Source organism: Pomacea canaliculata, linkage group LG2 (assembly GCF_003073045.1).
Source record: "Pomacea canaliculata isolate SZHN2017 linkage group LG2, ASM307304v1, whole genome shotgun sequence".
NCBI lineage: Eukaryota > Metazoa > Mollusca > Gastropoda > Architaenioglossa > Ampullariidae > Pomacea > Pomacea canaliculata.
This window is the reverse complement of record NC_037591.1, coordinates 20868202-20883820: the sequence shown is the minus strand read 5'-3', so window position 1 is coordinate 20883820 and position 15619 is coordinate 20868202. Positions and strand designations below refer to the sequence as shown.

The 15619-nt window shown below is 35.9% G+C and overlaps 1 protein-coding gene across 6 annotated transcripts in view; it reads right to left on the bottom strand.

The window, feature by feature from the left end:
- The window catches only part of LOC112556742 (mothers against decapentaplegic homolog 4-like), a 36259-nt gene extending 24282 nt beyond the window's left edge, over positions 1 to 11977 (bottom strand). For 3 of the 6 annotated variants that reach the window (XM_025226032.1, XM_025226033.1, XM_025226037.1), the window contains exons 1-7: positions 11889 to 11977; positions 10335 to 10657; positions 9775 to 9949; positions 9049 to 9078; positions 8195 to 8332; positions 5194 to 5247; positions 335 to 583 (exon numbers count right to left, since the gene is read on the bottom strand). In XM_025226032.1, coding sequence (XP_025081817.1) covers positions 335 to 583; positions 5194 to 5247; positions 8195 to 8332; positions 9049 to 9078; positions 9775 to 9949; positions 10335 to 10571 — 883 coding nt within the window. In that variant the 5' untranslated portion in view covers positions 10572 to 10657; positions 11889 to 11977. The remainder of the gene's footprint in view (positions 1 to 334; positions 584 to 5193; positions 5248 to 8194; positions 8333 to 9048; positions 9079 to 9774; positions 9950 to 10334; positions 10658 to 11888) is intronic. The other 3 variants (XM_025226035.1, XM_025226034.1, XM_025226038.1) reach the window with 3 other exon arrangements.
- Positions 11978 to 15619: the final 3642 nt, after the last annotated feature.

The following is a 15619-nucleotide window of genomic DNA, read 5'->3' as shown; positions in this document are numbered from 1 at the left end:
AAATACTATCTACCAACTGTAGCATGTCCATGGTCTGTGTGAATGCATGAAACATTTTTCACCACACATCAACAAATTATCAAGCAGTTGTTTTGTTGTAAGGGCATGTAATTAAGTTTGTGAGCTGCATAATTTCCCAAAGCCATCAGATTAGAGAAAGGTTGAAAAACTAAAAATATCTACTGTCCACACCAATCTATATTCTATGCAAAAGGTCAAGAGGTTAGCAGCGAGACCAAGCAAAACCAACTTCAAAGGGTTATGGTAGTAAAAGGTCAAGAATGTTATTGATGGTCAAGGCTCAGCGACTAGCAGACATCAGGCTGGCACTCACTGGGCCGCGGCACTTCCATTCTCTGGTGTGGCTGTGGTTGCTGGTGTTGAGAGGTGGGGACCACCTGTGAAGGAGGCGATAGGGGCTGTGTGGGTGGCGACAAAGGGTGGGCTGAGGGTGGTGGTAGGGAATTCAGATGACTGGCCCCAGCACTAGGGGGAAGAACTGTGTGTGCCATGGTGGGGCCACTGACGCTGGCCCCCATGCTGCTGGGTGGAGGGCCCACTGTGGCTGCCACCCCCTGCTGACCTGTTGGTGTTGTAAACACAGTGCAGTTGATTGAAATCTGATATTCTAGAGTTCCTGCTCGTGACTCAAGCCATGTGATTGTCAGAGAGAAAGTACAATCATCAGTATAAGCTGTTGTCTCATAGCTCAAAATCCTAGTACAAGGATTTTTCAATCACATATTCCAATCATAATACACTTGCAAAGTACTATGTCAAACTGAATTCTTTTAGTTCTTTTTCTTATAGTAGTGCCAGATAAAAATAAAAATATTTAGTTCTAACAAGGTCTTTTAAGAGCCAACCATGAAAACAACAGATTTTCAACATTACTGGTTTTCCACAAAAGAGTAAAGACCTTACAGCTGTTATGTCAATACACACATTTTAGACATTCTATATTTTTCCTATCGTAATATTTTGACTTAAAATAAACATAACACTTTAAATAATAAATGACAGGTTCAAGTCACAAAATAGCTATGTGGTATCACTGCTCTAAATCAAGGTGTTCCCCACCTGTTGAAATCATAATGGATTCCATGGCTTCTAAATTAACAGACCATTTCTTAAATACTGTAACAATAAACTACAAATCCACTTTGATTAACCTGGAGAAATGTCTGAAAGCGTTATATATTTTAAATAAAAATTAATATTGTGGTCCAATATTTTTAAAATGACTGGATAAATCTCACTGCAAGATACTATTTCCCTCCATCTAAGAGAATACCCCATCCCCTCAACCTTTTCCATTATCAAGATACATGTCAACAATCATATATAAAAGGTCAAAATCTCAAAATGTTACCTCTTAAACACATTCCTTTCATAAATGTTATTTTACCTTAATGTTTATTGTTTTGTTCCCAAAGATTTATTCTATTTGACACTAATTCTATCTTAAAACTGCATTTTTGAACATTTTATTTTTCTTTGCAAGCAACTATTATTATGCAAGATGAAAGATAACTATGGACTGAAACCAGTTAGTAGCACACAGAATAAAACAATGCACAACAGGGACAAAAAATATCACGTCTGCTAAAAAAAAAAACAGATAATATTTTTTGTATAATGATGTGCACATACAATATATGTATAATTCACAAAATGTATCAATATCAGCTTACACAAACTGCAAATGACATATGCACAAATAAAAATATATTCATTTTTTTCATATCCCTTAATGGCCTTGGGGAATGCTTACACAGACTTCCCTTCCCATTTCCATGTTAAAACTAGTTTATGCAAGCAATTTACAAACTTCAATGAAATGTTTAAAAAAAAAAGTATCAAGATATATTAAAATATGAGCAGCAAAAATGACAAGTTTTTCACCAATATTCTGAAATGTTAACAATCTTGCAGCAATAAGATGTCCCTAACCATTACTGAGAAATCCTTTGACTACATAATGAGAAAGTGTGTTTCCTTAAAGAAAATAAAAAGCAGCAGTCACCTAGCTAAATATTCCATGCTTAACTTAAACAGTGACTAATTTCCATTGTCTTGCCAAATTCAGGGCCAATACAAATTTTCCTTACTTGGAATTTATGCAAGTACTTTACCCTCTTAATCTGCTATCCTGAATATGCAAGCATGCCCACAATAAATCATCCTCTTAATCAAAGAACAACAGAAGGAAAGTTACGGATCTATAGTAATGAGTGGCACCAAACTGACTAACCAAGTAAAACTGTTGGTAATAATTGAAAAATATCATGCATGTGACATGAAACTATCAATATATACCACTTGATGATAGTATTCTATTTTTATTATTATTGTATTAAAATCAACCTAAAGAAATGAGGCAGTATTGGATTAGGAATGAAACTTTTGTCTTAAAAATGTTCAAAAAATGTGAGCAAAATGTTATGATTGCTGTTCATCTCAGTAATTCTTGTCTCCATTAAAGGAAACATGTAATGGAAGCTAAAAGAATGAAAGACCTAAAAAGTGCTCTTTCTTTTGTCTCAAATTCAGGGGAAGCATATTAGCAATGATAGTTACTGTACATTTATGTAAATGACTGAAGATGAGCTGTGAATAGTTTTCTAAATCAGGCCATGAAACAAATAATTAATGAAAATATGTATAACTGACAAAGAACATGTCGTCTGAACATTAACAAAATGTTTTCATTAGCCAGGCAAAAATCATATGTCTTTTAAATAATGTACCCAATAAATTGAGGCCATAGGTAAACAACTGCCTTTAATATCTGGAAATCTTACATTATGGATGCATAGATGCAAAGTGTAAAAGGAGATCTTAACTCAAAATCTTGGCTTCTACTTGCTCCAAGAGAAATAAGCTTTTAAAAACTGGATGCGTTTCTAAAACAGACAGTTGGGCTGATAAATAGTACTGCTATTTGCCTATTCACGTCCCACCAATCCAAAGAACAGAAACAAGAGATCAGCACAGGCATAATTTTAAAATATTGACAGCTATTAAAAAAAAAAAAAAAAGGAAAAATCAAAATCACCTTTGCTCTTGTAGTGATACTCAGAAAATCAAATATTACAGGTTAGAATAAGCAATTACAAATGCCCAAACTCTTAGTGACATTAATATTCTCAACAATGCACAATGTAGCACAATTCAGACTTAAACTTCCAAGATTCAACTGAAAGCTGTATATTTGACACCAAAATGAATTAATGACCTGATTTAAACTTCAAACTTGTCAGGTTTCTTGACTGCATAATTCCATATTTTTCTAAAATATTATGTTATCTCTAAAGCTAGTAGCCTTTAATACAACTTTGATAGCGTTAGCGGCAAAACAAGCTTTCTGAAAATTAGTAGTCATCAAACCAATTCCAGCTGACAATATATTTTCAACACACCTTATTTTCGATGTCAATGGTAGATGTACTGAACATGTACTGTACTGAAGTTTTATTACACCCTAATTTAATATGCCCCTTGCTCAGTCAAATGCCATGACATTTTGTTACCACGGCCCCCCCATCTTTGTTTTAAAGTATGCCCTACACCAACAATATCGAAGTCTGCTTGTGTTATTTGTTCATATTGCACTGCAAACACTAGTCTGGCTATTCTACATTTTAGCACCAAAATTAAAATTTCTTATCATGGCTGTAAATGTGTGTGCTTATAGAGCTGTCAAAGACTTAATCCAAACAGGTAGTGTAATAGTCCACTTGCATTTGCTCCAAGAAACTGTTACAAGTGTTTCCTAGTATTATTCATCCATTAACTTCTTCTCTTTTCAAGTTCTCTCTCTTCTCCTCCCCCCTCTCCAACTTTTTGCACAATTCCCCTGTACAACGAAATGCATGCAGTGCATATGCACATGCACACCTCTCTACTGATGAATCCTGCTTAATCACATTCACACAGTATCTTTCTAACCTCTTTCATCTCTATCTAAATGTAAGGGTAGTTTCCAAAATCAGCTTTTCTTCATCATCTATAATTATTTGCATTAAACTTTGTGTAAACACATTTTCTAAATGCTAACAGAGCAGCCAACAGGTCACTCAAAAGCACACTAACCAACTACTAATAAAAGGTAGTTTATTCTATTACATAAAGAAATCTGACATCACACATTCATATTCAGGTTTTATCCATTTTTTTCAATTTTAAACTTTTCAAACATTCTGCAAGTTAAAACATGCATTACAAACATTACTCTTTCCTAATTACATGGCAGTAATGTTAACACAGGCAAACAAAACCTGTCTTGAAAGATGTGATGACAACATGAAAATGATAGGCATCAACACAAGCTATCAAACACAGGGAACAACTCTTATCTAGATGATACATTTGAAACACTGCTTCTGGCAAACTGATATATGACCACAATGCTTATTTTCCAACAGACAAAAAGCTTTGAAAGTGGGATAAAAATTTGTGTGGATCAATGAGCAGTGAACAGGGGGATATCAGGCATATAAGATCTTGGGGAAGAAATTGTAGTCTGGCATGAAAGAAGTACACAAAGTCAACAGTGACAACTGCAATTGCTTTAGATGACATTGGAACAAGAAATGGTAATGGCATTTAGTTTAAAAATAGGCAGGAATGATGTTGCAGTAATGCAATGATGGTTTTTAAAAAATCAGGTACTAGGCTAAAAAAGAATGCGCATTCAATGCTGAGGGATGGGAATATGGCCATGAACTAGGCTGGATGGGAACATAATACTGTTCGACTGCTTTGTCAATGCCAGAGAAAACAAGACTGAAGAAAAAGTGAGCAGGACCATTAACACAGACTAAGTGACAGCTCAGCTTACAAATATTTTACAAATACAAGGATTTTTAGATTACAAGGCAGTTTTCCCAAAAATGTGAGTGCAGAAATGTATACCTAGTAATTCCAAAATTGTTTTTTATCATTCCTCATACCTTTCCTACCTTCTATTTCTTTTTTTATTGGATGCATTTCTTACTGATTTAATGTATTTTTCTAAACATAACACAACGCCAAAAAAAAAAAACAAACAAAAAAAAAAACACGGCCGAAACAGCAAACAGTTCTGGCAAATGACAAAGGTGCACAAGACTCTTAACAACAGGAAAGGAGAGCGAGAGAAACAAGGGGTAAACACAACTCCCATTCAGAATGACTCCTTCATACATGTACCTTGAAAACATGAAAAACCATTCATGAGATGGTTGGATGTGTGCCTAGTCATGCCTGCAACAAGCAAGGGAACAAGAATTCAAGTGAAACTGCTACTCTGGAGGTGTCCTGATTTTTCTCCATTCTTTACTTTCCTCTTCGGGTCCTGGGGTGATGTTAGGTTTTGTTAAAGGGACAGGAGTATGGGCAAGTTAAAGTATAATTTCAAGATATAATGCAAAGGCAGGACAAGGGGAGAGAAAAAAAGGCAACAAGGAACTTAAAGACAGCAAACAACATATGATCTGAGACTATGTGTGGATTACTCTTCCACCTGCTTAATGCATAAAGAAAGCTGAGACTCAACAGAACTTTGTCAGTCAATAGACCTAAGCGGAACCACTATTAATCAAAGCATCATAAGTTTAGATGAGGAACAAAAAAAAAAGGGAGGGTCATAGAATAGTATATTATGAATAATACCGTTTGCCTTGATTTTTTTTTTTCCATTCACATCACACATAGCCGATAATGGTATTCTAGCCACCTTACAATAAAAAAAAGCAATGGATATACTGAAGTAAATGACTGCTGCAGCAGTGACAGCATCAACTTTCTACCTTGCAATCCATAGCATATTTGGTTTAATGATCGTGTTAAAAATAATTAAAAATGATATATTTTCTCTCTCTCACACACATGCCTGTCTTCCAAGGATTGTAACCTACTGGACTCATCACTCACACAGCCAGCTCGCTATGTGCTGTACACACATGGTTCAGGGTTTTAGCTTGCCACATTCAGGTAATGTGAACAGCTGATTTGAGCATTTGATATCAATAATGATCAATATGCCTGGTGGCACCAACTGCAGGCTGCCATATCTATTGATCCAGATTTCCCACTTTTATTTTTGATCCGTTTAAAAATAAATAAAATAGAAGGGTCTAGTGGTGAGTGATGTCTGGGAATTATCCAAACATGATGTTTAATTTTGAAAGGCCAACAACACGTTCATATCACTTCAAAGATATCTATCTTAAGAAGCTTTCTAGGGATTTATGTTTAGTACAATTCACATGATTGTAGCATGTTGTGATAATTTTCCACTCAGTTTGGACATGCAGGATCAGCACTGCTGTTGACAGTGTCAATAATAATGACAAAAGATTTGAATATTTTAACATATTAGATAATAATAAAACAAATAGGGCTTATCAAATTATATATGTTATGTACAGCAGATTTTTTCATGGCTTGTTTAGGATTCAGCATGTAGAAAGTTCACTTTATCTAAGTTTGAAAGGATTTTAACTTTAAAACACACCTTAGAGATTTCCTTTAGTTTAATTAATGGGCTAACATGCTTTGCACACGGTCTGTTTTCTATTCTTGCTATTAGAGTGGTTTATTTGCTGCGCACAACATTAACATGTTTATAAAAAGCAGCTCAATATTGTAAGACATTTCTGAAATGTTTGGCTTTCTGTTAATATCTACCGCTATTTCCCAAACGTCATATATTTCTATTGATACTGACCTAAGCACTACAGCACATTGTGAGCTTTTATTTGTTCTAACACAGCCATCAATGGACTAAATAGTTCCTATAATATATAATATAATATTCCTTCTGTCTTCCAGCAAAAACGTTTCTGTTTTTTTTTCTTTCAAAATCACTATCAAAATAAGAAATCTGAAAATAACTGTTGTAACTAATATTTGTTTTTCAGAACATTGCTTTTAGCAATGGTCCTCTTTTTAAGAAGGCAAGGAAACCAGTTTAGTTTGTAAGTCAGCAGCCAGTAAAACGAATTAAAATGTAAAACAAAAATGTGATTTTAAAAGAAAATATTTTGTGTTTGGTAGTGATATACTGGATTATTTATCCAAAATCTTTTTTTCATAAAACTTATCTCCACCCCTTTCACAAAGTCCAGAAATAGGGCACCAAGGACATCAGTGCACCCTCATGACGAGCTGCCTGGCAAAGTGGTGAGTCCTGAAGATACTGTCTATACAATTCCTGCATATAAATCCACAAGCAAACATATTCTTCCATGCAAAGGAACAAGCACTCATCCTTTCATTTTCAGAACTGGTACCTACAAGTGAAACTGTATTTCCAGAAAAAAAATGACTGAAAAAAAAAAACCAAGAACGTTAAAATCAACAACTCAAAAACTAACATGCTACTGGCAACAAAATTACAACATTACCTTCATTCAATATCTTCAAGGACAGCATGGAAGTAGGGACTGAAACTTTCTGCTTCCACAAAACAAATGACTGCCATTTCATTTCTAACCAGTTTGGTCTTAAGGACAGCTAGCTGAGAGATGGCTACTGATTTTATGGACCAGTTCTTACATAAAAGTGTTTACATAACTACAGATATGTATAAAGCCACAGAGGAAAAGCAGTGAACACACATATAGCATTTATAATGCCAACATTCATTTTTCTTTCTCTTTGGAGATGGGAGATATGATAAAGATTGGGAAGAAAAGACACGTTTCTGTTGTTTATTTTTAAACTATATTGTTTTAGTTTTAATCTTACAATAACAAAACCAGGAATGCACAACAGATGGTATTGTGTACATGTATGTCATATGTGCATATGTTAATGTATACAAGCACTGATGTACTGACAATGACAAGCATGACAATGAGGTTTTTTAAAAAGGCATACCACAGTCTAATTTTTTTTTAAAGACAAATTTCAAGGGAAATTTATTATCCATAGATAAGATAAAAACTGCAAACTTTTTCTCCAGGCATAAAGCATGACTCGTACAGCTTACATGTGATCAGCTACAGTTCATCGCACAAAATAACCAGCTGATGATTTACTATTCTATCACCATGATCACAGTTCATCAAACAGCATGGACATTATCACAGATCAGCCCACACAGAAAACATTTCTCATGCATAATCACAAAAAAAAATCACAGTGAAAGAAAATCTATTCTTTAGAGACTGTGACCTGTTAGGAAACCAGTACCTACAGAAATTACCTGACATGAGTTGAGGAAAACCTGGTTCTTGTGGTGGATGTTGCACTGTCTGGGCTGGTCCTGCCTCAATCTGAGGTACACCAACACCCACTCCAACCATTCCACCCCCATATTCATCCTTCAAACGCCCAGGAGGCCCTAACAACAATTTAGTAAATGTATACTTTTTTTTTTTTGCAGCCTGATCAGATGCGCTCAAGCTTAGCAGACTGATAATTTTCTTAATTTCAAAAATACAAAAAAGAGCAGCACAGTGCTAGTAGTGGCAACTATCATTTAGAAGTCCATGAAATCTTCACCAAACATCAGATTCTACGCAGTCTTTGTGCTCAAACCTTCACTTACTAGCCAGCATTCAGTGAACACTAACAATTTTCAAATCATTTATTGAAGATCATTTTCCATTCCCAAGATGCCTTGAAAATGTTGATAAAGGTAAAGATTGTCCTCTGACCTTTTTTTTTTGGTCACTGGGAACTACACTTTTCTTGGGGGTCAGCTTTTGGTGAGGGCACTAACCTCTCCCCCCCCCCCACCACTGCCTTACTTTCCCCAACACTCTAGGGAGTCAGGTAGCCATTTCCAACAAGCTGATTGGGAAATGTTTGCAGCACCACATGAGCAGGCCCATCCTTGGGTTCAGATGTCAGTGCTTACACAATTATCTGCTTCCCTTTTAAATTACACATTCTATTCATACAGCTCAATATCAAATGGTAAGCAAAGTATTGTCTCATATCTTCATATATTTAAAAATAATTCTTTTTGTAAACATACTTTTTAAATGCCAAATTATCAAAGTGTAATTAAGAAGAGTCAGGAATGTTTTTAAAAACTTGAACAAGCTGTCTTACCCGCATGCTGCAGAGTCAGACCTGAAAGATCTGAAACAAAAGGCAAAATTTGAAAAATAAACAAAACAAAAAATTTCCAACCATATTTCCTATATGTCCCTGATTTGATTCTATGTCTCCAAGTTTAACAGTTGTCACATTGTAATCATAATTCATATACAAATTGTGACACATTCACAACCAATGCAGAGAATGTTCTGGAGACTTGTTAGCTTTTTCTACACAGTTCACACCCACAAATGTGAATGTCTTCATAGCTACAGCTCAAATGGGTTGATAAACCCATACTGAATAAGTTAAAAATCAAGGCTGCATAAATGTTTATGCATCATCCTATTGCAACCGAAACATCTTTCAATATAGGTTAACAAAATGCTGACATAAATAATTTATAACTGAAATATAAATACACTGAGGTAACTCCTACCTTGGTAAGTTGGGGGGAGAGGAGAATCTATTTTATTCCCTTTATCCACTGTATGTGGTATTTAGTTCTCCTTAAGGAGCTGTGCATTCTTCCTCATGCTGCCAAATGGTCCAACTCAAAACGAACAAGTGATGGGTAGGGGAGGGGGAAATGCTGATCATAGTAATGCTTTAAAATACACAATATTAACTTTACATGGTAACAAGCATATTTACTTAAAAGGGGTTCATTCACTACATATAAGCCTTGTACTTCTTCCATTATTTTGTGGCAATTTTTCCCTTGCTGTGTTTACTTACCAATGCCAGGTGAGACAACTCTCTCATAGTGATAAGGATTGATACAGACACTGTCTTGCTTAAGATCAAAGGCATACTGACAAAACTTCACATGCTTCAGTTCATTTTTGTGTAAATCTGGCCACCGCCAGATTCGTGAATATATTACATGTGGAAATCCTTTTCGACCTGCCACCTGCAAATATAAAGAATTAATGTGCAAACCAATAGCAAATTCTTAACTTCATGTGTGTTTATACATGTGTATGTTGAAAGAATGTGTTTGTGCATGCATACCTATGCACATCCATACTTGTATGTGTGTGCTTCTGCACATGTAAGCTAAAGTAAGGATGTTTATACAACTTATACTAAACTTTTCTGAAAGATTTCAGGTTTATGGACCAACTTAAACTGATATACCAATTTGTACATAAAAGATAGCCCTACAAACAATGTAAGATTCACTTCACTTGGTAACAATATACATTTTTACTAGCTTACTTTCATAGATCCTAACTCTAACTGTGTTACAAGTACTGAAAACAAATTTACAGAGAAACTTCTTATTTTAAACAAACCTGTAATCGCCCATCAAGAGTTCTCTGTATGGTGACACACTTTGAAGGATGTGCACCATTGGTTGTGATTGCTGTAATAAGGCTGTCCAACTCATCCCTCTTCTCTTTAAGTTTTTTAACTAAGCTCTCAATTGCTCGCTTGGAAAAGCTTTCACTTTCCCCACCTTGCCGATGACACATTAAGCTGTGGACAATACTTAAACAAGCATCTGCCGAAGTGGGTGCTTGGGTTGTCATGATGACTGACTTCTGATAGTCAGCCCCTAAAAACGACGCCACCTTGAGGAAGATGTGTTATATTACTGTATTGATTCTGACAAGCCCTGAAATAATCATTTAAAAACCATAATAAGCAGAACATTAAATTTATTGCTATCTTCATGAAATAGTTACAAAGCTTAAATAAAGGATGTGATTTCCAAATGAAATAGCATCAACAAAGCAGCAAACATGAGCTCCCACACATGTAGATATACACACATGGGTCAATGATTTTCAAAACTAACAAACATAAACTCAACAAATTCTGTAAACTCTTTATACTTGTTTATCATAAAAGATAATTATTATATTTAAAATGTGTTTTATTCAATTACAAAGTGTGTGATTTAAAGCAAATTTTTGGTTACATCTTTACATAAACAAGTTTTCTTTCTTCTAATTCAGATGTTAAAGCAGTTTACTAATTATATTAATTAAAAATTCATTATTCTAGACTTACACATATAGTTAAGTGGTCATGTAACCTTTAAATGATAATGCTGACCCACTGTTTTAATACTAATAATTTAATTAACTGCATCTTCTTTCATTTTAAGGATTTCTGGTAATAAGTTCTACAGATAAGTTTATATGACAAAAAACTAAAATCTCACAATACAGTTACTAAATATCAAGAAAATAGTATTTGGTGTTTTTCTTAATGTAATGACTTAGGAGTGAGCAGTTTCTCATGGACTTAGCACTTAAATGCATATAAAAGCTCTTAAATTATGATTGAACCATGAATATTAATAACTGTTGACTTATACGTGACTCGATCTGTGCACTTTAAAGTAGGCGAATACATTATGAGTGTCAGTTCAAATATCAGCAAACACAGTAAATATTGAAAAATTGCATAAAACCACAATAATGTTCAAATCCACGTTAACACTAAGCACCAAACGGTCATTCAAATTGGTAGCTGCGAGAGGACCACTAGCTAGGCCATCATGACATCAAGCTGCAGCGCTTAATACTTTCAATTTCATTGTCATTATTGATCATTCGCCTGCAGAATATAGTATGATGCACAATTATATATTTAAAATAATACGAGGTTGTACCAAAGAGGTAGCTCATGGTTTTCTGAAGAAGATCTTTAAAGAAAGCACATGTGTTTATTCGATTTCTTAGTGGTGCCAGTAAGTCTAGGGAAATCTGAAATCACGCCACATCGTCACCAACTATTTTGCACTAGCATTTTACACATAAAGGGACAAAAAAGAATAAGAAAAACTGTACTGAAGCGTAGAGTAATTATAGAAGGATTATTCTCAGTCAATCACTCACCAAGCTTTTCTTTAATGTTGTAATTACATGGCAATTAGCGCAAGCGTGCTGTCTCCCTGGGTAGGGAAGAAATCAAAATAAACGTGTGCGCATGTCCTTAAGTATATATTTCCGGTCTCAACTGAGTCGTCTCTCTTTAAGTTGTATTCTTATTACTGACTATATTATCTGTAATAACATAATAATAATGACCATTTCTAACAGTTAAGATCAAAATATAAACAGATTTTTATTAGCAACAGACTTACCCTACAGCAGCTTTTCATCTCAGAAAGTGTGGAAGGAATCTTTCGTTTAAATCTTTTGCCTTTCTTACGCAGGCTGTACGTGGACAGTGGGCTGATGGACTTTCTGGAAGTTCCAACGAGTTTACAGTCAGCATTGTTAAACCATTTAAGTTCTTGCTAAATTTCACATAATGCGAAAAAATTGTTTGAGATTTTAACAATTTAAGAAAAGAAAAGAAAAGAATTCTGCTGTTGTTTTTATGCTTGCCTAGCTAGCTGTTATTTAAAGAATTTTTGCCTTATATTTTCTAGCATTCTAATTTAATCGTTTATCAGTCTTTGTATAAAGGTTAGTTTGTACTAGTATGAATAACCCGGATTTTGCCTGGAATTGATAAAAGTTGATTTGCTAGTCTGCCTTCTCTTAGTCCTGGGTCGATTTACCCCTACCCACTTCATCCGCAGCTCTTCGGCATTTCCCCGCTTCTGAGATGGACACATCCAATTTTTTAGTGCCATTGTTTTTTCTGCCTCCTATGAATAGGAGACTAAAGGAGATCACCCCAAATTGTGTATGGTCGTAGCGAAGTGACATATATCGCATATCAAAGGTTTTTTTTTTAAATATGTATGGTTACGTGGTCTGTTTATAATAGATGTCTGCGATATATATATAATAGTAACTCGATCATGTACTCAGAACTGTAAAACTGTTACTGATCGACCATATACATGTACATGTATATATATTCTGTGATGACCAGACGTTTCGGGGCGAAGGTGATGGTGTCGTCATCAAAGAACGCCGAAAAAAGTGATTTTTCTGGACATTTGATGGACTTGCTAGAAAGCCAGAAAGCGGGACAATGGGCTTCCCGATTCAAAAGACTGTCCCGCCTAAACCGGGACGTCTGGTCACCACATGGGTGCTAGTTTTCATGTGCAGGCACAGTCTTGAACTTAATTACCATATTAACTTATGGCTTCACATATACTTTGTTAATGTGGCAGGCCCGTTCTTAGACCCGAGGCATATATACTAAGGCATGTGCGGGGCCCTTGTAACGTTTTGAGAGAAGAGTGCAGTTATGAATGTTTGCGAGCGTGATATCGAGTGTACATCTATACATGTGACTATACGCTCTCGGCCCTCTTCTACCCATTTTCACACAAAATCGGTCCAGCCAACGCTTAACACAGTTTTTTTTTTTGTTTTTGTTTTTTGGTTGTTTGTTTAACAGCAATGGAATACCAAAAAAACAAAACAACCAAATAATAGTTGATCAGTCTACCCATGAACGTGTACTAATTACTATTATCTACAAATCATCACTTGCCAAGTACCTGTCTTTTACTACTGCTTTATCGTTCTCAAATACATCTTTCGAACGAGTACCAGTCTCTTTTTCGGCTTCCTATTGCTCGATACATAGACCCCTCCGAGTGACAAGAACAAACTCACAGCCTCTACCTTTTTCTCGGAATTTCGTGATATGCTGAACTATAGCAATGCACTCAATGGACCTGCAGTGCTTCTTGGAGATGTTAATGTCATTTTGACAACAAGTCTCATCCTGACACAGTAAAAATGTCAGAACTGTTGCACACTTTTCATCTCGTCCAGTCTGTTTTGCAGTCCACTCAAAAGAGAAATCACATCTTGGACTGGGTCATACGTCGACCAATTAGTGCATGCAGTTAATGTTTCTCAAGACCTCACATCTGATCATTACTGATGTATTGATTGAACTTGAACGCAGATGACCATCATCGGCGCCAGTTTTTAGACTCGTCCGTTCCGCAGGACGTGTTGATATATTATATACATGTGGTCGTATTCAAAGCACAAAATAAAGCGTCGTCTGGGCCACATGGCCGAAACAGATTAGCTTACGCCGCTTGACGAACTGTTGCAATTAGAGGTTTCTGGTGTCCTACGTGTGTGGTCGGCCTGCGTCTACAAAGTCATCCATGACTGTACGAGATCCGGAGCAGTCTCATCGGGCACTTAAATTGTTCTCGGATGTCTGGATATCCCTCTCCGTCTCGGCAAGCAGGGTTCACGTTTCACAACCGTAAAGGAGGATCGGCACTACGAGGGACTTGTACAGTTTGTACTTTAAAGCAAACCTGATGTTATGGCTGTGACAGACCCGGTCCAGCCTAGCCATTGCTACCGTTGATGTCCCGATTTAGATGCAGATATATGTCGTTGAGCTGTCTTCCTTGGAGAGGGTAGGTCAATCTGAAGTACTTAAATTAAGTACCTTTTCCAGCCGTGCTTTGTTCGCATAGATATTTGCTTTGCCGTTACCAATGGCCATCAGGCCATGACTTTACTCTTGTCACTGCTAGTCTCCATTCCATGTGCGTTTGAACTGTTAGTCTGTTGGTGAAGTCTAGACAGCTGTTAGTGCCTGCATAGATCGATGTCGTATGCGAAGAGTATAAGGTCGCAAATCGGCCTTCCACCAATGGAAATAATAAATGGGTGATGGTCGTGGCGGGTTTCACGCATGTTCTTCAGAACAGTGAACAATACAGGCGATAGGTGGAACCCTTGGACGCCTACTGTATGTCGTGTGCTGGTATGGCTATAGTTCATCGCGTAAAGTGCGTATGTTCTTAATTTTGTGTATAAAAAGAAAATATGAACTCTCGAAACTCAGCATGAAAGTAGCCATATTTTCACAGATGAAACATGTGCCTGTATGAAAAAAGAGAGAAGAGCACTCATGCAGCCCTACAATGCTGAGCTCCGTGCTTAGTTTTGTTATGTACGTTTGCAGCAACCAGCACCGTCTCATAAACTGCAATTAAAATAATTAGCGGGCCTCTAATCGTATTACATTTTTCATTCAAGTCTGTTTCCATTAAAATGATGATTTTTATAAAAACTGGTGATTGTTTTGTGGCAGCCTAGTAATGCCATAATAAAGCACATCACCATGAAAGAACCATGGGTTGTAGGTTACGATTTTCTCTTGGTGTCACAAAATTTCTCTCTGTTTTGGGGCTAAGCTAGTTCACCACAGATAGCCTTAAAAGCTAACTCCTCATTAAAAGACAAAACAAAATATAATATTCTTTTGAGTAAAGATCAGTCAGTGCAGTGAATAGTTTGTCTCTACATAAGTGTTTACCTGAGTATACACTCTTCATTCAGCCACCTTCCACCATAATAAAGGAATAAGCAGAGGATAAATGACTTTATTTTTGTCGCAAAAATATTGATTGTTCCTGTAACAATGTAAGAGTTTGTAAGCATAAGGGTTATTATATATATACCTTTATATTAATACAACTAGGCATACATGAACAAATGTTTTTAAATAAAATAATCACAGTAGAAAAAATGTACCAGGAATCAAGAAAGGAAGTTTTTAGGGGACAGCATACACAAAACAAATAAAGCCAGGCTTGCATTCCACAGCCTGCAACCTATCTCAACTACACACCAAAATCTGCTATCCGAGACAAACTTTTAACGAAATTTTGTTCGTT